At 40.7% G+C, this 26,882-nt stretch overlaps 1 protein-coding gene across 9 annotated transcripts in view; it reads right to left on the bottom strand.

Moving 5' to 3' along the window:
• Window positions 1–26,882, bottom strand: part of DYNC1I2 (dynein cytoplasmic 1 intermediate chain 2) — a 160,521-nt gene that overhangs the window by 4,345 nt on the left and 129,294 nt on the right. For 5 of the 9 annotated variants that reach the window (XM_077447990.1, XM_077447994.1, XM_077447993.1 and 2 more), the window contains 7 exons: window positions 26,391–26,580; window positions 26,210–26,309; window positions 22,975–23,100; window positions 16,466–16,612; window positions 14,180–14,293; window positions 13,891–14,024; window positions 10,818–10,962 (listed from right to left, as the gene is read on the bottom strand). In XM_077447990.1, coding sequence (XP_077304116.1) covers window positions 10,818–10,962; window positions 13,891–14,024; window positions 14,180–14,293; window positions 16,466–16,612; window positions 22,975–23,100; window positions 26,210–26,309; window positions 26,391–26,580 — 956 coding nt within the window. The remainder of the gene's footprint in view (window positions 1–10,817; window positions 10,963–13,890; window positions 14,025–14,179; window positions 14,294–16,465; window positions 16,613–22,974; window positions 23,101–26,209; window positions 26,310–26,390; window positions 26,581–26,882) is intronic. The other 4 variants (XM_077447992.1, XM_077447996.1, XM_077447995.1 and 1 more) reach the window with 1 other exon arrangement.

The raw sequence follows: 26,882 nt of genomic DNA, 5'->3' as shown, positions 1-26,882 counted from the left end.
GGCCAATCAACACAGGCCTTAAGGCAAGCCAGTGGCTCTTAGGCCTGCGGGCTTTTGCTTACATCAGAACTATTGCTGTCCTCATAATTCAAAGGGAATGCAAAAGCAGTTTGAAGAAAGTGCATACAGTTTATAAGAAGGCCAATTGCAGGCCAAATGCCCTCTCTTCTGAAGTAAAGGCACCTCATACCTCAGCTTGTGCTTGAGGTGCGATTTTGTTCATGCCAGAACGGCTTCTTTTTGCATGCTAGTCAATCAGTTTGAAAAAGCAGCTCAAATCAGGCTAATGAAGCTGATGAGGAGATAAACTGCCGGGCAAGCCCATCCTAGCCGTTACCCCTTGCCCATCTTTTCTTTTTAATTTCCTGGTTTCTATGCCTCCGTTTTTCGCACTTCTCCACTTTCTTCTTGTGTATTTCTTTTTTTTGGCCTACAGAGTTGGGCAATGCCTGACTGGTATGTCACTCATCAGGAACAGTATTTACATGAATGAAGAGTCCTTAGTGCTGGTTGCTGCTGTGATCCTTGAAATCTGATGAAATCTTTGAAAGCTGATGGAATCTTTTACTGAGTATGAAACTTCTTGATGTTTTAATCCACGCCTATGTTCCAAGATAATTTGGTAACATAACCGTGACCACGGGTTTCCTTTTTCACAGTGGCCCCCTTCTCTTGCAGCATCCTATGGAGCCACCATTGGATGCAGGGACTACAGTTGTGTCTCCCTATACCACTGTGTACATCACTAGAAGCACACAGCCCTATAGATTAGGATGACAGGACCTTCCCTTGTTCCTCCCTCCTTATCCCTTCTCCAAGCTAACAGAGTAACTAGAGATTGCAATTTCCAATGCGAATGCTTTCCTATGAATAAAGGAAGTTCAAGAAAGCAGCACTGAGAGACATTTTTTTAAGTCGTGTGACTTGAGTCGCTTTAATTAGAAAGGTTCCATTGCACTGAATGGAGCAGAACTTGTCAGGCGGCTAAGTTGTCGACAGGTCGCTCCAGTGTGAACCCAACCTAATAGTTTGTTTATAAAATTTAAGATAAAAAATAAATAAAAAAATCAGGAAAAGGTAATTAAAAGGAGAATAGAGAGTTAATTAGGGCTGATTAGAGTACATTAAGGGTTAACAAGGGGTTAAACAGAGGGACATTTAATAAAAAAAAAAAAAAAAAAAGTTTTTTTACTTGACAAGTTGCTTTAAAGAAAATGTAAACTTCCTCTGCTAACATTTAGCTATAGATAAGCCTATAATAAGGCTTACCTATAAGTAGTGTAAATATCTCCTAAACTTGTACCATTTATTTAGGAGATATTTAAATTGCATTCAGCCAGTGACATTACTGGCATATGCGTTCTGAAGGAACAGCCCTCCGAGTCCTGTGCCGTGAACGGCGGCTCCTGCGTGCATATATATGGGAGTAACGCTCCAGCAAATCACAGAGCCGGAGCCCCCGAACCAGGAAGCAAAAAGGGTGAAAATGGAAGCAGCTGCCGCACTAACATTGTGGCACTGGAACAGCTTAGTTTTCAGGCAAGTTTCACATAATGTGCTAGTATGTGATGCATACTAGCACATTATAACTTTACCTTGCAGGACGAAGAAAAAAAAATAAAGTCTAGCGGTATACAACCGCTTTAAACTGACTTCATCTGCAGATCGAAGTTAATTTCTTTGATCTGTAGATGAACAGAAATGCACAAAATGAAAGAATGTTTCTTTTTATCTTTTTGTTTTAGGCTGAGCTATGTTGTTGATAAAGATTGTCAGGCTGCTTTTTATTTTTTTTTGATAGCTCCAATTTCCAGGACACTTGAGCTTTCAAAGGGGAACCCCACTGACAGCAGAATGAGTCACTGGTTAACCTCTTGACGTTGGCGCTATAGCCCAATGACGGCCACAGCGCGGGCCTGAATTTCCATGAGGCCGTCATATGATGGCCTCCCTTTTATACGCGCGCTGTGGTCACTGCGTCACCGGTGATCACAGATCCAAGTAAGGGACTGGTCCTGGCCCCCTACCATGTGATCAGCTGTCAGCCAATGACAGCTGATCACATGAGCTAAATAAAAGCTCGCTAATCTTTTTTTTCCTCCTCATGCTGACAGCGTGAGGAGAAAAAAAAGCGGATCACTGGCCTATCTGCTTAAAAAATTCAGTCTTTAAAAAAAAATTTTAACAAAAAATATAAAAATGCACAGGTGATCAAATACCACCAAAACAAAGCTCTATTTGTGGGGAAAAAAATTATAAAATTTTTATTTGGGTACAGTGTTGTATGACCACGCAATTGTCATTTAAATTGCATCAGCACTGAAAGCTGAAAATTGGTCTGGACAGGAGGGGGGTTTAAGTGCCCAGTAAGCAAGTGGTTAAGGATGCAGTTGCACTTCTGCATTTTTGCATTTCAGCTGTCAGCGGGAGAATCCCGCTGACAGCTGAGAGAACCAAGCCTGAAAATATCAGTTTCAGGTATCGGAGCATTAGCACGGGTACCCTAGTTGCCATTGTTCTTCAAACTTTAGGCTGCCCATACACTAGGAGATTTTCAAACATTCTTACGAACATTTGTATAAAAATTCTCGGGAGACCTGGAATGAACGGACTTAAACAAAAACCCCACATATTGTTAAAAATGTGGTCACTTAAGAAAAGATTCCATCCTGCTGCTTCAAATTTAGTGGGTCAATCTGAACCCAATAATGATTAGAAAGTTGGACAAGTGTTCTTACAACAAAAACTTTTGGATGAAATTCCAGCAGCATATGGCCAGCTTTACACTACTTTACTGTCATTTCTATACTGCTTTCTATGTCAATGCAAGAAAACCTAATAAAATCTGTAAAAGAATGAAGTCAAATGCACCCGTCAATAAAATGTGATTGATCTCAAAAGCATTTCAAATGAAGTCAAATACAAGTGAAATGCATTTGCCCATTGACACAGGCCCTAAATCTGGACACATGGGACTTTATGGGACAACCATTGGTGTGCGCAGGGGGTGGGCCAGGGCCCACCCTAATCACTGCGTGTAGTGGGCCGATTCCCCTTATTGCCGGGGCTTCCCCCCGTGTTGCGCCCCCAACAGTGCTGCTAACTTCCCTCCTTTCCTCTCCCCCAGCTTCTGTGGGAGATGTTTCAGAATGGAGAGTGGGGGAAGGGGCTGGTAAATATGTAATTTACTGGGCTCTTCCTTTTCTAAAAGAACACAGTGAACAGACTCACTGTGTTCATTCATAACTGAAGCACAGTAAACTTTACTATGCTTCAGTTTGTAAATAAAGAGGAAGCCACTCGGCAAAGAGTACTATCCGTTCATTTACTGTCCAGCGCAGCTGAGGCTGCAGAGAAAGGAATGCGTGTTTGAGCTTTGGGGCGCACACCTATGGGGGCAACTCAAATTAAGGTGAACCCTTGCAATAACAGGTTACTGATTGACCTCTAGTCAGCTGGAGTCGGCCTTAGGATTTATTCCCAGTATTGATCCAGATTCAATTTCTCTTAACTTTGTGATGAACGTTTAGCTTTAAAAATGAAAACCTCTTCTTTAAGAAATACTTTGAAAACACTACGAGAACCACCAAAAAAGGCTGTTTTGCTTTGGTTTTATAGCAAATCTGCGGAATATTTTGCAGCGCGATGATTACAGGTTTATCAGGAGTCAAGTATAGAAAAAGAGGTAAGTGAGCAATGTGTATATAGTATGCAGGTTTATTTTACTATCTAAAGCAGCGCTAATACTTACATTTGAAGATTGCTACCTTCCCCGTTTTTCTGCCTAATTACCTCCCTCACAAAGTAGTGATAGTGCTACACTTACATACAATTTATTCAAAGAATTGCAGCCGTGACTGACAGGTGAACATCATGGAGGCTGCTTGATGTATTATTTTGTCTAAAACGCACTTTTTTTTTTATAATGATGCCAGATAAATATCTTTTATGCACACACTAAAACATTTTTGAATGTCATCTTTCCGTAAAAAATAAAAAGTAATTTTCATTGGTACTTGACAGAAAAACGAGAAGTAAAATAATGAGGAATTTTCAGCCGTGACCTTCTGTGCAAAGGATTCACTGCAGATAAAACACATCAAATATAGTCCAACTCTACTCTGTTACCATTTATAATTATTTAAATCTAACAACACTTCAAATATACACACATACTACAGGTACTGTGCCTGGGGAGGAAAGATTTTATTTCTGCAAATCGAATTATTCAATAAAGACCACCAACATTATGTGTGATTTCTAAAGAAGTGTGAAGAGCAGCCCCTAGTGTTACTAGCTGCTCAGAAAAGGCCATTTGTGTGTTGCTGGAACAGCAATAGTAATCAGAAGGGGGACAGATGTGTGAAAACACTTCGGAAAGGAAAATGGAAGTGTCAACTCCAGCAGACAAATCAGGTTTGAGCTTTCATTTCAAAACAGGCAAATAACAACTGGAATTTGCTTGGTTGCCGTGAGCCATAAATCCCTTTTCCTTTGCTTTTAGAGCAAAGCATAGCAAACAAAGTAGATTTAACCACTAAAATGCATAGCACTTAGTTTGCTAAAGCACTGTTTATTAAAGAAAATTATATATTTTTTTTAAACGAAGTACTGTTTTCACATTTTTTTCATCCTTTACTGCATCTCAGCACCGCTAATTTCCTGCAGCCACTCCCATGTACTACTGCTGACAAGACTTGTGCAGATAATCACACCAGATGAAATACAACTGAAGGCTACGTTCACCTTTTTCACCATGTTACATCCATATTTAGGGTGAAAAATGGGACATGGCCCAAATGCTTCCCCTTAAACACCCCCCCCCCCACAAGGAGCAGGGGGTTCCCCTCCCCTGCAGCTGCTGTCACATTTACAGTAAATTTGGTGCAGCTGTGCGGGGCTTCACATCCAACTTCATCAATCATTCACAGGGGTCTGTGAAGGAAAAAACTACAAGTCCCATCTTCTACGGTGTCAGACGGACTTGTAGTTGTCAATGGACTGAGTGTGGTAATCGGCACATTCATACTCCATTGGAGTCTTCCTTCAGCTCTCCAACTGACAGCCTGTACAGAGGTACGGGCATAGAGCTGGAGGAAGAGTTTGCAGGAGCCCGACATTGCACCCACAATCCATGGACTGAGGGTGAAATTGTTTGCAGGCTCCTTTAAGAAAAAAAAAAAAACAAACAAAAAAATATATATATATATATTTTTTTTTTCCAAAGGCGAGCCTAGTCTTTAAAAGTCAAGTTAACTTATAGTCCGTATACATTTTTTTTCTATCGCAAGCCCTTATAAAGAGGGTGTTTTTTTTTTTTGGACCTCTGAAATGCAATAGATAGTTTTAGATTGTCCTGCTGACCCTTAGACCCCTTTCACATTGAGGCAGTTTTCAGGCGTCTTAACGCTAAAAATAGCGCCTAAAAACTGCCTCTCATGCCTCCCCAGTGTGAAAGCCCGAGTGCTTTCACACTGAGGGGGTATGCTTGCAGGACGGGGGGAAAAAAAAAAAGTCCTGCAAGCAGCATATTTGTGGAGGTTTGGGATCTGTGTATACAGCAATCCTAAACCCCCTGCCCATTGAAATGAATAGGCAGCACTTTGGAAGCGCCGCAACACGGGCGGTTTTAACCCTTTCTTTGGCTGTTAGCGGGGGTTAAAAGTGCCAGTAAAGCCCTAGTGGCGCTTTACTGCTAACAGACCCGCCGCCCCAGTGTGTAAGCAGCCTTACTCGAGTAAAGTTGATTCTGGACCTTTCAGTAGCGGTGGGATGCTTTATTTTAAATTTTCTTTAGAATGCAATAGCCCGGCAGATTGGTCCATTCTCAAAGTCAGCATAAGTGGAGGAATCAGTTAAGATTTTTTTTTCTTTAAACTAACACATAAAAACAAAACAAAGTGTATGGCCATCTCAAGAAACAGGGACAGAGCATGGTCACCCTAAATAAGGAAGAACCTGAATGGGGATCTCCATGGACAGTTAACCACATATATATTGATCATCAAAAGCTGCAGATTTAGAAATATTGAAAAATGATATCTGAATTTCCATTAACATGTTAAATCTTATGTTAAATCTTATTTGAGATTTTAGCAATTGGTTTTAAATTCACTTTGCGATGATCAGTTAGTGCACTGTAAACAGGCCCCAGAGCTTTTAATCCTGAAATCTGTGTCATCATAGTATTATCAACTGTAGTATGGCTGCGATATCATATTTATCACTGCGGTAATATAGTATTTTCAGCTGTAAAGTGTTGGGTAATGATCTACGGTTAAGCTCGGGAACAGGGCTAGGTGTTATGTTGAGGTTTAGGGTCATAAATCAACTCTTACATTTTTGAGTGCAACACGTTTGTTTTGTTTTTTTGGGTGTAGTAAATGTATAATGTGGCAAAAATCGGTCATCACAACAAATTGGCACTTGTCCACACACCTCCACGATTAAACTCCTATTGGGCGAAATATTTTTTAGGGGATTCTCCCATGAGTAGAAGACCAAGCTGGTTTCCAAAGCGAGCAAAGTCCTTTCTTGTATTAAAAGACGTATGGACTCCGGAGAGAGAGATATCATTTTGCCCCTGTACAAATTATTAGTAAGACCTCACCTGGAATATGCAGTTCAGTTTTGGGCACCAGTTCTCAAAAAGGATATTGGGGAACTGGAGAAAATGCAGAGAAGGGCAACCAAACTGATAAGAGGCGTGGAGGGGCTCAGCTATGAGGAAAGATTAGAGGAACTGAATTTATTCACTCTTAAGAGGAGCTAAAGGGGATATAATCACCATGTATAAATATATGAGGTCCATATAGTGAACTTGGTGTTGAGTTTACTTTACGATCAACACTGAGGACAAGAAGGCACTCTTTACGTCTAAAGTAAGAGATTTCATATCCAAATATGGAAAGGTTTCTTCACAGTAAGAGCTGTGAAAATGTGAAATAGTCTACCTCCAGAGGTGGTTCTGGTCAGCTGGGTATATTGCCTTAAGAAAGGCCTGTATTTTTTCCTAAAAGTGCATAATATAACTGGGTACTAACATGTATAGGTAAAGTTGATCCAGGGAAAATCCAATTGCCTCTCTGGGATCAGGAAGGAATTTTTTCCCCTGCTGTAGCAAATTGGATCCTGCTTTTTTGTGGGGGGGGTTTGCCTTCCTCTGGATCAACTGTGTGCATAGGATTGGGTATATGGGATTGTAGGATATTTTTTATTTTATTTTTATGGTTGAACTAGATGGACTTGTGTCTTTTTTTTTAACCTATGTAACTCATCTTTTACTAAGAGGAGCTCACTATATCCTAAGGCAGTGTGCAGACAGGCACCATTTTGTTGTAGTCCTTGATGTGTCTGACGAGCCAGTATTCAATCCCGCAAACGTTGTGGCCAGTTGGCTGGGATAACAGAATGGGACATTTGAGCGTTATCAATTTTATTTGGTTTACAATCTATTATTGCCAAAAACTGACATGCTAGGATTCCTGAAGGTTAAGACTAATTGACCAAAATCAGAAAAAGAAGGGCTCATTCACACCAAACCATGCATTTCCATGCACTTAGGAGTGTTGCGTTAGGCAGCTCATTAATGGAGAAAAAAAATAGGTCCTGCACTATTTTTAAAAATACAGCACACCGCAACACAGAGAATTTACATCTATACAATGTAGTATGTTGTAGACCACTGTATATACGCATGTGAGTTGGGTACAATAAGATTTGCATTGTTTTGCACATACAGTAAACAGACAGTATGACATCTTCAGACAACGTAAATCTCTCTGTCATTGATGGAAATGGCTAAAAAGCAAATAGAGATGTGCTGTAAACTCAGATGCCACAATTATTATACAATATTTTTTAAAGGAGTCAACCAAATCAATTCACTAGTTATAGTGGCATTACAGAAAAACAGTATTCAGGGCCTAATAGGAGAGTATTAAAGTGGATGTAAACCTGATTCGTGAATTTTGACCTGGGCGCATACATCTCTAGTGATAACTTATCTCTCTCCAAAGCACTGTGTCCCATGTCTTTCTGCTGTTTCGTTCCTCTGTTATCAGCATGATAACCTCTGAAAAGTTCTCCTACAACCGAGATAAAACCAGCCTGATATTTGTGTAGGGGTGGGTGCTATTAATAGATTAGCAGAGAGCTGGTCTATTCACAGCACAGCTCTGCAAATTCTTTTCTTACTCTGCCTATGTGGAGGGGGGGGGGGGGGGGTGCCTTTTCTCCAATCAGCTCTCACACAGTGTATGCCAAGAATCCCCTCCTACTGCTTAACAACAATTCTAACACTATGTTAGAATTCTAAAGAATATAGAAAGCTGAAGATAGCAGATATACATGTAAAACTTATGTATGGAGGTTTGTTTCATCTGAGGCTGTTCACTTCACTGGATATAGGAGAGGGTTTACATCCACTTTAATGGATTTCAGTCTTGCCATATAAAAATGGCTGCTGGCAGCAGTAATAGGTAGTCTTTCAGGCAGTTGGCTGAGACCACAAGTGGATGATGTCTCCTTCAGAACGCTCAATACGTGTACCTGAGGGACTTGGTATTTATTTTAAGACAGTCAATGATTTTAGCCCCCTGAGGCAACAGTTACTCTTCAAAGGCAACATCACAGAAAAACCCATTACAGGTCATACTAATTTCGGAGGGCTGCATATGGGCCACAATACTGGAGCATATAAAATCATTTAGCCTATTAACCTAGAAATATATTATCCTCAGGCATATAAAAAAAAAAAAAAAGATCCCTTGCAGTGGGGTTCTGAGCTACTTTTGTCCAGGGGTGTACTCCTGTTCAATAGCAGGCTATAAACCATACTCTGGATGATGTCAGGACCATAGACCACTAGAAGCTGGGGGTGCAAAAGCTGCAGGGACTGGTCTAGCTGTGGAGAGGGAGTGGAGAATCGGTTAAGTATTTCTCCTTTCAGCGTTTCCCTACATATAATTAACCCTCGCACTGCAGGCATAGCCCCACTGCAAAGGTAACTAATTTGCCCTGATTTGGGCTTTAGAGGTCTTGATAAGGATTTGAAACGGGTAACAAATAAAGTATACCGCAAAGAAAAACAGGTGGTGAGGGGTATTCAGGAGTAATCCTTGAGCACACAAGCCAAAAAGGAAAGCATGGTAGTTGTTTATTTCAGTGCTTGAGAGAAGTGTGGGAAGCTGAAAATCGTGATAGAGCAAGTAAAACATTCTGCCGACAGAAATCAGAATTAAGATCTGTTGATGGTGATGTCTGATATAAAAATATATTCTATGGAACAGCATTATTGTCTATACATTAGCAACATAGAGATCATACATTTCATTAAACTGAGCCACCACCGTTATACCCTAAACATTCTCCCCATGTGTTTATACATTGTTCAATTGGTTGAAAACACAAATTGCCAATCACATGATAGTAACTCAATGCATTTAGGCATCTAGATGTGGTGAAGACAATTTGCTGAAGTTCAAACTGAGCATCAGAATGAGGAAGAAAGGGGATTTAAGTGACTATAAATGTGGCATGGTTGTTGGTGCTAGATAGGCTGGTCTGTGTAATTCAAAAACTGCTGATCTACTGGAATTTTCACACACAACCATCTCTAGAATTTACAGAGAATGGGTCGAAAAAGAGTAAATATCCAGTGAGCAGTTGTGTGGAGGAAAATGCCTTGTGGATGTCAGAGGAGAATAGGCAAACTGGTTCGCGATGATAGAAAGACAACAGTAACTCAAATAATCACTCGTTACAACCAAGGTATGCAGAATACCATCTCTAAACGCACAACACATCGAACCTTGAAGCAGATGGGCTACAGCAGCAGAAGACCATACCAGGTGACACTCCTGTCAGCTAAGAACAGGAAACTGAGGCTACAATTGGCACAGGCTGACCAAAATGAGACAAAAGGCATTTGGAAAAACGTTGGCTGGTTTCGATTTCAGCTACGACATTCAGATGGTAGAGTCAGAATTTGGCGTAAACAACATGAAAATATGGATCCATCCTGTCTTGTATCAACGATTCAGGCTTTTGGTGGTGTAATGCTGTGGGGATATTTTCTTGGCACACTTTGGGCCCCTTAGTACCAATTAAGCATTGTTTAAACACTACGGTCTACCTGAGTATTGCTGATGACCATGTTCATCCCTCTATGACTACAGTGTACCCATCTTCTTCCCGCAAAATAATGCACCATGTCACAAAGCTCAAAACTTCTCAAACTGGTTTCTTGAACATGGCAATGAGTTTACTGTACTCCAATGTCCTCCACAGTCACCAGATCCCAATCCAATAGTACACCATTGAGATGTGGTGGAATGGGAGAGTTGCATCATGGATGTGCAGCTGACAAATCTGCAGCAACTGCGTGATGCTATCATGTCAATATGGGCCAAAATCTTTGAGGAAATGTTTCCAACACTTTGTTGAATTTGTGCCATGAATAATTAAGGCAGTTCTGAAGGAAAAAGGGGGTCCAGCCCGGTACTAGAAAGGTGTACCTAATAAAAAGGCCAGTGAGTGTATACCCCGAGATTCACCAGTGTAGAGATCACACAAAGAGAGCACCGATATTGAAACCGTGAGCAGTACCAACACAAAGGACAGTGATTAGGTTTCTCCTCCTCAGGACTATTAAGTTGGGTGTTTTTGAAAGTCTAAAGATGCCCACGGACAAAGCAATCATTATCGGATTAAGCCAAACTCAGCAGCATTTGGAAATCATTTAAAGTCTACAGGTACCCCTTAAAATGTACTTTAAATGTGTCTATTATTCTTGCAGCGAGTATTGCCTTTCCTACCTTTGTTGTCCAGAGCTTCACTGTCCAATCAAAGGAAGATGTGACAAACAAGTGGGAAAAGTCCACGGCTCCCACAGCCGAGTGGCAGTGGATGCCTGTAATTGGTCCTTGGTGGCCTTCAAACATTTCACTTATTCCGGCTTTACTATAAAAACGATAAAACAAATCAGGGTTAAGACGGGCTCATTATATATTTAAAAAAAAAAAAAAAATTGTTAGCAATATACAGTATATTGAATTGCCCCCTTTGTACTGAGCGTTGTGTTTGTATATTTTATATATATTTTGCAAAGAAAAAAAATCATAATAAATGCATTTTGCAGGTCAAAAATGTGCAGTTATTTTTTTCACATTGTATCCTGTAAAGCATTGCGCCAGCGATCAGAAGATTGTGGGTGCAATGCCTGGATCTTGCAGAATCTACATTTCACTGTCTACCTGTACCTCCGATACGGGCAGGTAGTTACTGAACGGCAGAAAAAAAAAAAATCTATAAACTACAAGAGCACTCACCAGTGCCCTCACAGTTCATTGAGAACTATAAGCCATCAGTCGCATGGCTGACTGTACTCGTAAACTATTAATTCACAAGAAACTGACGTGGCCATGTGGGCAAGAAGACCCCCTGCTCAATGTCACAAAGTGGGGAGTTACACATAACATGGGTGCAAGACAGAACATGCTCCTAAAGGTGAAGTTAGCCATTTGAGCAGTACTGACAAAATGCCTAATGCGGTGTACACACGATCGGACTATCCAGCGGACCAAAGTTTTTCTTCCCAAAAGTCCGGCGGACTTCGAAAGAAGTTTTGACTCAAAATTGTCCGACTGACTCGCCAGTCTGGCGAACAATCCACCCGTCTGTGTGCTAGTCTGCTGGACTTTTCAAATGAACGGACTTGCCCACACACGGAGTAAAGTCCGTTCATTTTGAATGCGACTCCAAGTAGACGGGACTAGCGAAGGAAGTCAATGTCGCCGCCTCCATCGGCGAGATTGACACCTCGCGAGCCCCATTGCCTGGTATGGATTTAAAGGGGAACCCCTATGCTGAAAAAACGGCGTGGGGGTCCCCCCAAAGTCCATACCAGACCTTATCCAAGCACGCAGCCCGGTCGGTCAGGAAAGGGGGTGGGGACCCCAAAGCACCTTGTCCCCATGTTGATGAGAAGGGCCTCTTCCCGACAACCCTGGCGGTTGGTTGTCAGGGTCTGCGGGCGGGGGGCTTATCGGAATCCCAGAGCCCCCTTTAATAAGGGGGCCCCCAGATTCCGGCCCCCCCACCCTATGTGAATGAGTATGGGGTACGAAGTTCCCCTACCCATTCACCTGGGGGGAAAAAAGTGTTAAAAAAAAACAAAAAAAAAAACACAGGTTTTTAAAGTAGTTTATTAGACAGCTCCGAGGGTCTACTTCCGACTTCGGTGGTCTTCTCGCGGGGCTCCTCCGCTATCTTCTGCTCTTTTGCAAGCAGAGGAACACAGCTTTCTTCTTCGTCGTCGCCATCTGGGGGGTCTTCTGGGGGTCTTCTCCGACTTCGGGGGGTCTTCCGTTCTTCGGTTCTTCTGCTGGGCCTCCACTATCTTCTTCCAGCTCTTTAACTAGCGTTGGCCCGGTCTGGCCCCTGTCGCCGCCTTCTTCTTCGGATGCTATAGTCCCAGCCTCCCCCGGGACTGACATCATAAGGTACGGGGTCACCATGTGACATAACCTGGTGATCCCACCCCTTACGCCTATATAATTGGCAGCACAACGCATCCCTGGCATTAAGGCCAGAGAGAGCGTTGTGTCAACATCGGAAGAAGAGAAGAAGAAGGTGGTGGCAACAGCGACAAGACCGGGCCAGCGCTAGTAAAAGAGCTGGAAGAAGATAGCGGAGGCCCGGCAGAAGAACCGAAGAGCGGGACAAGACCCCCGAAGTTGGAGAAGACCCCCGGACATCGGCGACGACGATGAAGAAAGCCGTGCTCCTCCGCTAGCAAAAGCTCGTCCCCAACCACTTTCCTGACCGGCCAGGCTGCGTGCTCTGATAAGGGTCTGGTGTGGACCTTGGGGGACCCAAACGCTGTTTTTTTCGGCATAGGGTTCCCCTTAAGGTCCATACCAGGCGACGGGGCTAGCGAGGCGTCAATCTCGCCGATGGAAGCGGTGACATTGACTTCCTTTCGCTAGTCCCGTCTACCTGGAGTCACGTTTAAAATGAACGGACTTTACTCCATGTGTGGGGGCAAGTCCATTCATTTGAAAAGTCCGGCGGACTGTCCGCCGGATAGTCTGATCATGTGTACGCGGCATTAGAAGCCCTGATTGGCCATCAAGGTGCTTCAAGTCTCTCTGCTAGTATGTTTGTGGCAAACTGTGTCTTTAAAGTGTTAGCTCAGCATTACTGAAAATATTGAAAGGTGAACACATACACCCACCAGTCCCCGCTGTACTCTCCTGAGTGCTGAGCCATCAGTGCCCACACAGATGGTGCAGCGGTTCAGCCATTTCAAACCCCTGTAATTTTGATTGGGCAGCACTCGCCCAGAGCATCGCTCTGATCTGTCCTGGAAGCACTGCACAGAACAGGGAGAAAAGTGGAGATTTCAAATCCTGGAACCGCGGAGCTGGCTGCGTGGGCATTGAAAGCTCAGCACCCAGAGGAGTACAGCGTGGACTGGGTATATGGTGTTATTACACAAAAGAACATGTGACAGAAGGCTTGCAGCCTCTTACCTACATATATAAGATAGCAAGAAAAGCATACAGGAAGTTGAAGTATAGCCAACTTGTGTCCGGATTGTTGCTAATGATAGTTACTTAGCACTGTTGCCTGGCGCCCCCCCCCTTTTAAACTAATCATTTTTAACAGTCAAAGTTGTGGAAAAAAAAATAAAACGAGAATGAACCAGAGCTCAAAAGAAAAGATGCTATGTGGAGAGCAGGTCATTTGGCTGCTTTTTTGTCCTTCCTAAATGGGGCAATTTCCTTAGACATTAATCCCTAGAGTTCACGCAGATGTGTCTAAGTGCCATTAGAGAGACCTCTTTCACGTCTGCTGTATTAAGATGCATTGAAGATTTTATCTTACCTTCCATGGCGACATGCTGTGTACACTGAACCTTCTTCACTTCCCACTACAAAGTTGTTGACATCTCCCACAGGGAAGGACATACAGGTGACAGCGACTGCCTTCGATTGCTTGTGAACCAGCTCCATGCTGTCCTGGAAAGAAGGGACAGACATGCATTTAGAGGAGCTGTATTACCATTATCAGCAATAAATAGCTTGATTCATAAAAGCTCCTTTAATACAAAGAAAAGTTAAGAAAGATTTTTTACAGCAAAGCAGAATGATCAACATTAACGTGGTCCAGTTACCTGTGGCTGAGACAACATATCCAAGCTCCAAGAACAGATCTTTCCGTCTGTAGATATACTGATCAGATTGTGAGCGTTCTGTGTGCCAACCACATTTACACAGTAGACCGGGTGCTGAAATAAACACAATTAAAACTCATCTCAATCACACAGTAACAAATGCGAACTTTGCATACTAGATCTCTTTAATGGTAGTGTAATCGTAAACAAATATCATTTTTGGTCAAATCGCCCCCAAATTGCTTTTTTTTCAGAGAATGTTTGAAAGAACGCAGCATGAGAACATGTTATTTAAAAGCTAGTGTGCTAGGGGCATATTTATAGAGCAATAAATGCAATACTTGCCAAAAATGAATTGCAGGTAAATCAATGTCTTTTAAAACATGCACCAGAAAAATGCATTTGCAGTGAATATTTAGTGAAAGTCACAAATATGGTTTTACAAACGATACCCTGTTTGTGGCCACAATATCCTGTATATGGCATGCAATATCAGAATTTGAAATCTTTGTATAACGAACATATGTAATATGAGAACATACCGAAAAGATTCAATTAAATTGTATCCAATCAGGCAGGCCCTTGCACTGCTAGCTGTTGGTAGATATACTGCCAGACTGTACTGTGTATTATGAGCTTTACAAAAAAAAATACAACTATAGGCAAATCTTTTTTTTTTTCATTTTGGATTTTTGTCCCATTGTGGAGATTTCCCTTAATTTTCTTGAGGGCAGGGACTGATGTGAATGTACAATATATATGTAAAGTGCTGCGTAAATTGAAGGCACTATATGACCTCTTCCACATGGTACTCCTGTTTGAGCATCTACTTTTTCAGACTTTTTTTTTGTATGTATTTGTGCATCTCACGTTCTTGTTCTGCACAATATGTAAATGGGAATTTGCATATTTGTGCACATTACGCATAAATTACGGACTCAAAAATGCAGATTTTTCTTTTTACTGAAGAATGCACGGCGCTTGTTTACCTGCCTGTATGCCTAGGCATAATTAATTAATATTACAAGTAACGGGCTGTATTTTAGCTCAGTAAAAAAAAAAAAAAAATAATCTGTACTGAGCTGTTTTCAAGATGCAGTGTGCAAGAGGCCTGTAAGTGCCTGAAATAAATATATTTCCTCTCCCAGAGCCAAACAGGAAGTGAGAAGAAATTCTTGTAAATTTAAGGCATTCATTGGGGACCCCCAAGTCACCAGATCTAGTGTCTCCATTGGAATATTTCATCTCTATTACTTTTTTAGGGACAACCCAAAATTTGGGATTTTCTTTTACTTTTACTTTCAATGAAAATAGTAAACAGGACAGATAGAGAGGGTGAATCTCCACAACAGGGGTACAGACAGCAATAAACACTGACGGGTGTTCTAATCCCTCTCCACTCTATCCAATTTTTTGCACTATAAACAAAAAAAATGCTGACAATTTTGAAAAAGAAAAACGCTATTTTTTTACTTTTTATATTAAAGGGGTTGTAAAATATTATTTATATATATATATATATATATATATATATATATATATAATATATATATATATATATATATATATATATGCTAATGTGCTGGCTTCATTAATTTCTGATTTGGAACAAATATAGAGATGAGAAATGTTGACACTTAAATTGTAGTACAATTGTTCCAGGTCTGTAATTGTACAATCTCTGTCCTTTAGATCCCCAAAACTGTGAAATGTAAGAGGTCATATAAACAATTTATTCTATTGGTTTGTCCAATCAGGTAGGCCCATGCACTACAAAGTTGATGGTCAATCAAAAGGAGATTTTACAATCAGTTTTGAATGTGTGTGTGTGTGTGTATGGTGTTTGTGGTAAGCCTAAATGTTGGATCCAGATGTCTCTTTTCTACTAAGTAAACAATTTTAGTTCTTCTAGTTGTGGCGGATTAAAAAAAAAAAAAAATATCCAGATTCATTGTATGCAGGTCTGATGTTTGTTTAGATCACAAAGTATCAGATGTTAGCTTGGTTCCAAACCCAATGACTGCATCACAAGCTAATCCAAAATTCAGAACACAACTATAAATTTTTACAATAACTTTTATAAATGGTTCATCCAAAAATAAAACCTATACATGTTTAAGCAGATAATTAAGCAGATATGTGTATAGCTTATTGATTTAAAAAAATTAAGTCTGACATTCTGCTTTAAGGTGCACTTGTGCACAATATTTTTACAGCAGACACCAGCACATCGCTGGCCTGGCAACACCGATGTACGCATGGCACTGGTGAGCAACAGAAACTTACAGTGTGAGCAGCAGCTGAAAGTGGAGTCCTCTGGACTGGTGTCCTCTTGTTACTTCTGTTGTCCCATAACACAATCTGGCCAGAATACGTCCCACCAACTACCAGGTTGGGGTGAAACTTTGCAAAAGCTGCGGACATTACAGCAGACTGAAACAAAAAAACAAAAAGACCACTTAAACATCCTTCATCATAACAGAATTCCAATAATGTAATACAAATATTTCTAATTATTACTTAGGTCAACACTGCAAAGGCAGGGAGGAAAGCTTTTGGAAAACATGGTTTTATTGGCTGGACGTCCTCTAAATAGACATGAATTGTTTAGATCAATTTCCAGTGTTCCACCACAACCTGAGTCACCTTTGTTAAGGCGAAACACAACTGGATCCACTTTTCAAGAAAATTCTCAGCAAATGGATTTAAAGCCAAAAAGTAATAAGGGGAGAAAACAACTCATCATAGCGCTTTCCATCTTCTCACAGATGCAGCTGGAAAAGCATTTGCATAAGGAAAAATGTTGCCACCTTAGGGACTCAATATGACCCAAGGTTAGAAGGAGCATCGATAGAAGCAACACTGACCATCTAGTTTAAGGCTGGGTTTACACTAGTGCGAATTGGATGTGGGTTTCTCCACATCCAATTTGCATGACGGGAGATTGTGACCAGCTCTCAATGGAGCCGGTTCACACATCTCCAGGGTGGCTGCGGAGCAAATTACACAGGAGTCCTGTTCGTCTTTGACTCCGTTTCAGGTCCAAATTCAGGCAACAATTTGGGCTCGATATGTCCCTCAAACAGAGAACAGGAATGCATTGGACCCCTGATGTCATGCGCATCCGTCTGCAGTGTGAACCCAGCCTTAGAGTGATGAACACCGCAGTTTTAAAGAGTAACTCCACTTTTGTGGGGGAAAAAAGTAATCTAGCATATACAATTGCTATACAAGCCATGTTGCAATTGATTCATTTTCAGTCTGAAGTTGCTGTAATTAGCCGTAAAATTCAATACAACATGGCAACCTGGAGGCCTTCTGTACACAGCTGGTTTACAGAACCTCTCCAGAAAGGAAATTCCCCGCTTGTGTGATTGGCTCACTGATTTTCCCCAAAGTCTGCACTGAGATACAGGTCAGATTTTAGGCATCCTCTAAAACATAAAATTCATTTTTGGTGAGATACTCCATTAACCACTCCAAACTCCATTATTTTGTGGTTGAACTAGACTGACTTATGTCTTTTTTCAACCTGACTATGTAACCAAAAGATTAATGGCTTTGGAAGGGATGCTGATATTGCAACTTTTAGCTTACGAACACTGCATCAGCTGATTAATAATGAAAAAAAATCAAAAAAGCATTCCAGTTCAGAATCAGTAAGCACAAATAGCTTTTTCTTCAAAGCAGGATCATGTAGGAATGTGCAACAGTTTGTTAAAAACATTGAAATGAACATGGATTACCTAGAGGGGATTGTTTTTTTCGCAAAACAAAAGTGGGTACTATCTTTTGGGATTTATTTTAGGAGTAATATCAGTAGACTGACTCCTCAGGGGTAAGGTCATTTGAAAAGGGAACAAACAAAAAAAAGACAAAAAAAAAAAAAAAGAAGAAGATCATCCAACAAGGTCCTTAAGTTAGCAACTAGGTTAAAAGATGCTAAGACCATAATTAAAATCAGATATACTGAATAAGTTGGAGAAGGCATGAGAGTGTATTTATGGCCCCTGTCATCAGAGTCAGAAAAAAACTAGGTAATTTGAGTCAAAGTCCAGCATGATTGTAATAATAAAAAAAAAAAGTTTCAGATGAAAGGGCAGAGGACTCAACTACACCAGACAGAGCAAAGAAGGACTACGAGGGTGGGAGAGACCAACAGCAGAGGACAACATGACTCCAGGCTGCAGACGTTGGCAGCATCAATGAACTGGAAAGCACTCTGCTGCTAACTAGACCAAAACTGAATCTAGAAAGTGTCCTATGTGGAATTCAGTACCTTAAAGCGGAGGTCCACCCTAAAGTGGACCTTCCGCTCATCGGAACCCTCCCCCCCTCCGGTGCCACAATTGGCACCTTTCAGGGGGGAGGGGGGTGCAGATACCTGTACAGTACAGGTATCTGCACCCACTTCCGGGATAGCTCTCTGCGGAAAGGGGCGTTGATTACGCCCCTTTCCGCAAGTGCCCGTCCCTTTCCGCAAGTGCCCCGCTGCCTGCTGGGAAACACACAGATCCCAGAGGCAGCGGGGACCGTCCTTATTGCGCAGCACGACTCACGCATGCGCAGTAGGGAACCGGGAAATGAAGCCGAAAGGCTCCATTTCCTGATTCCCATACCCAAGATGGTGGAGGCAGCACCCGAGAGACGATCTAGAGATCGGCTTCGGGTGCCGACATCGCGGGTGCGCTGGACAGGCAAGTGTCACTATTTTAAAAGTCAGCAGCTGCAGTATTTGTAGCTGCTGGCTTTAAAAAAAAAAAAAAAAAAAAAAAAAAAAAAAAAAAAAAACGCGGAGTCCCGGTGGACTCCCGCTTTAAGGTCACTTTCTAGAAAGGAATATACTGTATAGTCCAGCAGGGGTGGAATGTAGTATGTTTTAAAAGCCAGGCTGGGGACAACTGGATGCTGGACAGCTGTAAATCAGAATGGAAACTTCCAACAATGGTAGAGAGAAAAGTAATGGATTTAAGATAAAATTGCTAGAGAAAAATCACAGGTTAGTCTATAAAGCAGCAGAGCTAGAGAAAAGACATTCCTCCTTTTAGGACAAACAAGAAAACTGAGGCATGCTAGTAATAGGAGAGATTATACCCTTGGCTGGCCGGCAGTTTTTGTTTGTCAGTGTCCAATGCCCCTGAAGACAGCAGTAAATCCTGAAGCTTTAAGACTCACTGTGCCCTCCAATGGACAAAAAAAGATCCCTTACGCTTTTAATTCAATTAACTCTCTGGCTCCAGGGGTTGCTAGGGGGTTCTTTATGCCTCTCAGATAGGTTCCTACTGACACCATTGATCTTTTTATCTATAAGGGGGTCATGTTTACCAATGCTCATAAGGGTAAGGAGCATTTGTCCCACTGACCATCACACTAAATGTATCATGGTGAGTTGTAGATATAATCATTTTTAGCAGGGGTTCCACGAGACTGGAAAGTTATTTAAAGGGTTTATCTGCATTGAAAAAGTTGAGAAAGGTTGGTCTAGATTACACCAACATGGACCACAGATTATAGTGAAACAGACACATTTGAGGTTGCAGAAGTCCCATCACTGACCTATGTGCATCCTCCATGCCAAGGGCAATCCAACAGAAGCCTAGTATCCAAGAGTAAACTCCCCTAAAAGGCCTCTGTAAAGCATCATTGATTCGTTGGTGGAATTGGAATTCTTAAAGCATAACTACACTGCATCTAAGCACCACAAACCAAAATCATAATCAAATTCATTTTTAAAATTCAACAGAAATACCCCATCTGCCCATGTCTCCATGTTTTATTTTGCTAAGAAATCACTTCCCCCTAGTATTTCTGGCCATGGCCATCTTGAGTAAGGGCATATGATTCATGTAGCAGTTACTTACTGGAGTCCAGCTGCCCTTAGCACTAGCATGCAGGCAGTAGGGTGTGCTTAGCTAAGAAAATCGCTCCTGATTTTAGAAAATCGTTCCTGATTTTAAATTTTTTTGCATTTTCCTCACACTTAAATGATTCAGATCAAACAAATGTTAATATTAAACAAGGACAACCTGATTAAACCCAAGATGCAGTTTTTAAATGACTATTTCATTAAGGGAAAAAAGCTGTTAAAACCTGAAAAAGTAATCACCCCCTCCCATACTGAATCATGTATGAACTGTGACTAACCACAATGTTTTGGAAAGCTGAGTTAAATTTCACTTTCCACACCCAGGCCTGATTACTGCCAGACCTGTTGAATCAAGAAATCACAATCAGAAGCTTTCTGACAAACTGAAGCATGCTAACAGATCACAAAAAGCCACACATCATGCCACAATCTAAAAAAGATCAAGAACAATTTAGAAAAAAAGTAATGTACATGTATCGGTCAAGTAAGGGTTTCAAAGCCATTTTCAAGGCTTCAGATCTCCAGTGAACCATAGGGAGAGCCATTATCCACAAATGGAGATAACTTGGAACAGTGGTGAACCTTCCCAGGAGTGACCGGAGTACAAAAATTACTCCAAGAGCATGATGAAGACTCATCCAGGAGGTCATAAAAGAACCCAGAACAACGTCTAAAGAACTGCAGGCCTTATTTGCCTCAGGTAAGATCAGTGTTCATGATTCAACAATAAGAAAGACTGGGCAAAAATGGTATCCATGGGAGAGTTCCAAGGCCAAAGCCATTGCTGACCAAACAAAGGCTCATCTCACATTTAACAAAAAACATCTTTATTATCCCCAAGACTTTTAGGCAAATATTCTGCGGACTAATGAGGCAAAAATCAAACTTTTTGGAAGGTATGCCTCCAGTTACAAAACGAAAACAGCATTTCATAACAAGAACATCACACCAATAGTTACACATGGTGGTGGTAGCGTGATGGTCTGGGGCTGCTTTGCAGCTTCAGGACCTGGACGATTTCCATTAATTATGGAAAACATGAATTCTGAGCTCTAAGAGAAAATCCCAAAAGAGACTGTCCAGCCATCAGTTCGTGACCTCAAGCTCAAGTGCACTTGGGTTATGCAGAAGGACAATGATCCGAAACACAACAGCAAAGCCACCTCCAAATGGTTCAAAGCAAAATTTAGGTTTTAGATTGGCCTAGTCAAAGCCCGGACTTAAATCCAATTGAGATGCTGCATCATGACCTTACAGAGGCAGTTTATGCTGGAAAACCCTGCAATGTGGCTGAATTAACACAATTCTGCAAAGAGAAGTGGGACAAAATTTCTCCACAGCAATGTGAAAGACTCATTGCCAGTTATCGCAAACGCTTGATTGCAGTTGTTGCTGCCAAGGGTGGCACAACCAGTTATTAAGTTTAGGGGGCAATTATTTTTTCACATAAAGCCAGGCAGGTTTGAACAGCTTTTTTGCCTTAATAAATGAAATCATCATTTAAAAACATTTCATTTATAATCATTTAAGTGTGACAAATATAGAAAAAAAAAAAAAAAAAAAAACACAAACACAAAAAGGGGGCAAATACTTTTTCCACAGCATTGTAACTAAAAAAAAAAAAAGTGTAAAACAAGTAAATATGCTATACCTTCCTATCCATTTACCAGCAGCAAGGAAGGTTCTCATATCCACAGTGATGAGATATCCCTTCCCTATGCTCTTGTTACAGTCTTAAGGCAGAATGTACAAAGAAATGTAATCTCCCTTCTGTCATCCAGTTTATCTTTCCTACTTACAATATAAAAGCAATAAAAGAAAAAAATCCTGAAATAATGTATTCTGCAAAAAAAAAAAAAAAATGCAGTGCTGAGCTCCCATGATAGCTGGTCATGTGACCAAATCTGGCAGCTCAGGCAGAGCTTCTGATTTGCTGGCTCTGCTTAGGCACCCACACTAAAGAACATGATAAATGTCAAGTAATTTAGTCATGTGACCAGCTAACACAAAAACTATAAATCAAAGTTTTTGGCTTTTTTTAATGATTATTGAAAAATAATGGGGTGGTGGGAGGGGGGTTAATTTCTGTATCAGTGTAAACCTAAAAAGAAAAAGAACGTATATAATAGCAGTGCTATATGCAACTTTAGAGTTATGCAAAACTCACCTTATGCTAAATTTTTTAATTAAAAAGTTTGATGCTTAAGTATAATTTTTTATTCTGCTGTTGCAATAGCTGTTTTTTTAGGACAGCTAAAGAAAATTTCTGTGAAGGCATAACAATCACTTAAAACCTTCACAGAACTTCCGTTTTTTACTGTAGAAACATTTAAGGGTTTTCTCATATCAGTTTCTGCAAAATTAACATTTGTCAGTTATGACGGCTGTGCCCTGACAGTAATCTGACAGCTCGGGATTACATGCTACATTTAATCCATCACAATAAACTCTGGCAATTTTGACATGAAGAAAATAGAAGTTGCTCACTTGTTGGCAAACACATTTAAAGCTTCTCTTTTTGCTTAAAATTTACAGCACATTCTGAGCATGTGTTTCCACTTAAACAAGTCCGTTTCCATCTCCCCAGGCCACATCCTACTCGTTTAATGGTCCAAAACATGTTGTCTGGCATGAGAAAGCAGCTTAGATGGGGAGGACTTGCATTAATACAAATCAGAAGGGAAGTAGCATGCAGCTTTTCAGTCATTGTTAAACTATATGAATGATGTCAGAAAGGTCCAATAGAGAAAAATAAAAAAAGAGAAAGATTTTCTTTTTCTTTTTTAAATTGATGAAGAGCTCAATCAGCGTATGCTTGCAGATGCATGTGGTTTAAATAGGAGCAATGAAATCATTATGCTAAATACTAGTATTTGGGGGAGTAGGGAAGTACGCATCCAGATAATTAACAAAGCATTTGCCTTTGTACCTGGCAGTGAAACACATATTCTGGGGTTGTCTTCTTGTATTTCATGTTCCACACGAGTGCCACGCCATCTGGCTCGTGAGGGGCGTCCTCGTTGTTGTTGTAGGATGCTACAAGTAGCTCGGGGTACTGGACAGGTGGAAAACACAAAGGATCACAATGAAAAAAAAAAAAAAAAAACATACACAAGAACTCCACTGGAACTTAAAGATAACAGGTATTTTTATAAGGTATAAGGTACTATAAAGGAAGTTAAAGTGGTATTCCACAGAAAAAAAAAAAATCATAAAAAAAAAAAAAAAAAAAAAAAAATAACATTTGGAAAAAAAAATGTTTAACTCACCTCTAAATGCCTGTTGCTAGGGGGTCCCTCGTAGTCTGCCTCCTTCAGTGCCTGGGCTGGTGACATCACTTCCCCTCGGCACAGGAAGGGCTGAGCTCTGCCCCCTCCCTCCTGTCAGTCATCCGGGACACGTGACAGGTCCCGGATCTTAGGGGCTTAGATCCCCCTGCATCGCTGGACCCTGGAACAGGCAAGTGTCCGATTATTAAAAGTCAGCAGCTGCAGTATTTGTAGCTGCTGACTTAATTTTTATTTTATTTTATGGAAACTCCTCTTCAAACTATAAAATAAAACCAATTAACACTCAGGTCATATGGTACCTTGCTTTTGTTTCCAATAAATGCTGATAATACTGAATTAGGTTGATCCCAGTGGTGTAATGGCTTAGTTTGCTCTGCATGGGCGTTCCCCCTCATGCTATAATAAATATTTATCTTTGGAAAAAAAAAAAAGAGTATGACAAATTCACTCTGAATGAATCTATGCTATTGTAATGCAATACATTATATGCAATGCATATATATATCCATTGTGTTAAAATTGGTAATATTTTCCAGCAGTTGCTAAACCTGCAGACACTTTCCATCCTCTGGCTGTTAGGCCTGTCATGGAACACTATTTCCCTTAAAGCAGAACTCTGAAAAAATGTATTTTTCTTATGCAGTGGGGCTGTGCTTGCACTGGATAGGTTAACTGCTACGTTTACCCAATCCTCTGTAAAACCGCATTCCCAACATTCATCGGTGAACTGTTCCTGCCGTCCTCGTGTCCAGAGCATGTCTATGGGCAGGATGACGTCAGGACCAGTCCATTCACAAGACCACTAGTGTGTGGGGGGGCAAGAGCGGCAGGGGCCGGTCTTGTGTTTGGAAGATTGGTGGATTAGGAAAGTATATCTCCACTCAACAACAACAACAAAAAAAAAGAAGAGGATCAGGGGCAAGTAGAACATGGTTTGTTATTTAAAATGATTTCAAAGGAAAGATTTATTTTTATTTTTTCTCCCAAAACCCCTTTTTTTCCACTTGTCCATAGAATGGAAATGGGAAAAAACATGCCATTTCTATTACTGTTTGTGTCCCTACTGGGGAGATTCATAGACAGTTCCAGCTTTTCCTCACTATTTTATAAATCCAAAATGTATTTGAACTCCAATTGTTCGCCACTGATTGTGATTTTGGCTTGTTGTGTAGTACATCATAGCCACAGATTTCAGATAGTCGCACTGGCCAATTGAAAAAAAAATAAAAAATTGCTGTGTATAATATTTACCTGTGTGATTCATTTATATAAGTTGTCTGGACAGTTACTTAGAAGCTGCCATTGCTGAAATTAATTTGAAGGTGGAGCTATGGGGCTGTCATTTTTAATTTTCTACCCTTCTTGAAGAGCCACTGACCTAGAATATCACAAGACAGGAAACCTCACCTGCATCTTTGTTCAAGGTCAGTGGCTCACAAGCAGCAAAGAAAGGATAAGAATTACAGCCATGCCATATGCGCCTTCAAAATTACAACAGCAGTCCCGACAGGCTTCCTTTAAGGAATAAGCCAAGACGTGTTTTTATATATTTACATAGATTTCATCTTTAAACGAAAGGTCATCATGCTCCATTGCCACTGTTTTAGGTCTCTGTTAAGTTAATAAATCCTAGCTGTGTTGTGCTTTATTAGCATTTAACAAGTAACATAAATCCTAAAAGCACTACTGTAATGGATTTCCTTCTCTTGCTGAAACAAATGACCTTTACAATGACCCATAAAATGGCTCACAATTTTCACCTTCATTTGAAATAATCTGGAGGTGACAGGAGTTCACGGGAGGTTCCAATACTAACCAGCCCTAAGAGGCCCCCCCAAGTTGTATGACTCTTAGCATATGACATCTTTATTAAAAAGGTCCAAGATTACCAAAAGGACGAATGAGGACAACAATGGCAAAAATTAAATCTACCAATATAATTGAACTTAACATCCTCATTGTATAATTATGGGCCGAAGCCGCTTCTTTCCAAATCTTCTGGTGAATCCAGTAAAGTCACAGGTTCAACCACAAGCCCATCCTACTCTATTACTTTATCTATGCTGATGTTAGGATGGTATTGTGCACAGACAGGACTTGCCTGTTCCTGCACACTTTTGCTCGTCTTATACTGGTCATTTCTGATTGCCGTTTGTTATGAAAAGGAAATAATTTGTAGACATTATGACTATTTGTTACTGGACATGTTCCAATATGTTAAGCCCGTCTGTAATAATGTAACATCTAACCTTACCGCCTGACTTGGTTGCTTGCCTCCTGCTGGTTGTGGACTTCTATTTTGTACCCCAATTTGTACTTTGAAAACTTATTAAACATTGATTAAACTAGAAAAAAGTTCAAGTTAGTGGGCAGTCCTTACAGCTGCAGAGAATGGCACTCATTTAATGACACTCAAAGCAGCAGTACCCACTGCTGTGGTGACGCACCTCCACCATCAAGAAGTAGGCCCATGGTAGCTGGGGCTCAGAGGAAGTGGGTTTAATGACATTAGTTGTCGTTCTATAGAGGCAACTTTCTGTAGAGGACAGCGATGGATTAAAAGGTATTTTCTCCTCTTTTTATTAATGGGCTATTCATATTTATTTAGTATGAGTTCTCCTTGAAATATAACCTATGCTATACATTTTTTTTATTTAAAAAAAGCATTCATGGGCAAAAGTGCTCTGAGAAACTATTTAAAAAACCCTCTATTTTTATTATTTTTCTGAAAATAAAACATCAATATATGAAACCACCATGCTCGCAATTAACATTTAGCCAAAATGCTCTTCACGCCATTTTATTAAATTTGTTCATTGGTTTTGTAGCTTTGCAAAATCTTTCATAACAATCAGAAAGTCTTATTCTCAGTACCTGAGAGGACCAATCCAGGCAGCTAACAACACGATGCTTTGACCAACGCTCATCAAAAAACTGTCTGTTCAGAGACAACTTTGCACCTGCTTGTATTTCTCTGTAAAAATAAATAGCTTGATTAGAAAAGCTAATTATTTTAAATGAGTACTAAATTGAAGTAATGTAAAATAATAATTACCCTTCTTTTTCTTCTAGATCTCTGCCACTGTAATCAAAGAAAATGTTGATCTGTTCAGAAAGGGCACGCTCCACAATTCTTGTGCTGTGGTCAAAGAAACTGATGAACTCCTCGGTGTGAACGATTTGTTGTTTCTCCTCTTCTGTGAGCTCGTGTGGTGGGGCTGGAAGATCATTACAAACCTGGGTAACTAGGATAACATGTTACCAGCATGTGACAGAAATCCACTACCACAGCCTACATACAGATGGTCATAATCGCATAAACAGCACTCAAATCAAGATCCCACAAAGTTCACAGCAGAAGTTGGTGGACAGCTTCAAGCAGAGCTCAAGATAGCACCATTCTGCCAATAAACTGGCACGTCATCAGCAATGTTTTACTGTAGAGTGCATTAAAAGGCCAAAAACCTTGTGCAAGCATCAACCGGCTTTATTTGTCATAGGCTTTGACCAACCAATTTATGCTCCTCACTACTGGTCAGTCAGGCTG

The sequence above is a fragment of the Lithobates pipiens genome, unplaced genomic scaffold (genome assembly GCF_037356315.1).
Source record: "Lithobates pipiens isolate NorthernLeopardFrog02 unplaced genomic scaffold, aLitPip1_a1.2 Scaffold_22, whole genome shotgun sequence".
NCBI lineage: Eukaryota > Metazoa > Chordata > Amphibia > Anura > Ranidae > Lithobates > Lithobates pipiens.
This window is presented reverse-complemented; position numbering and strand designations above follow the sequence as displayed.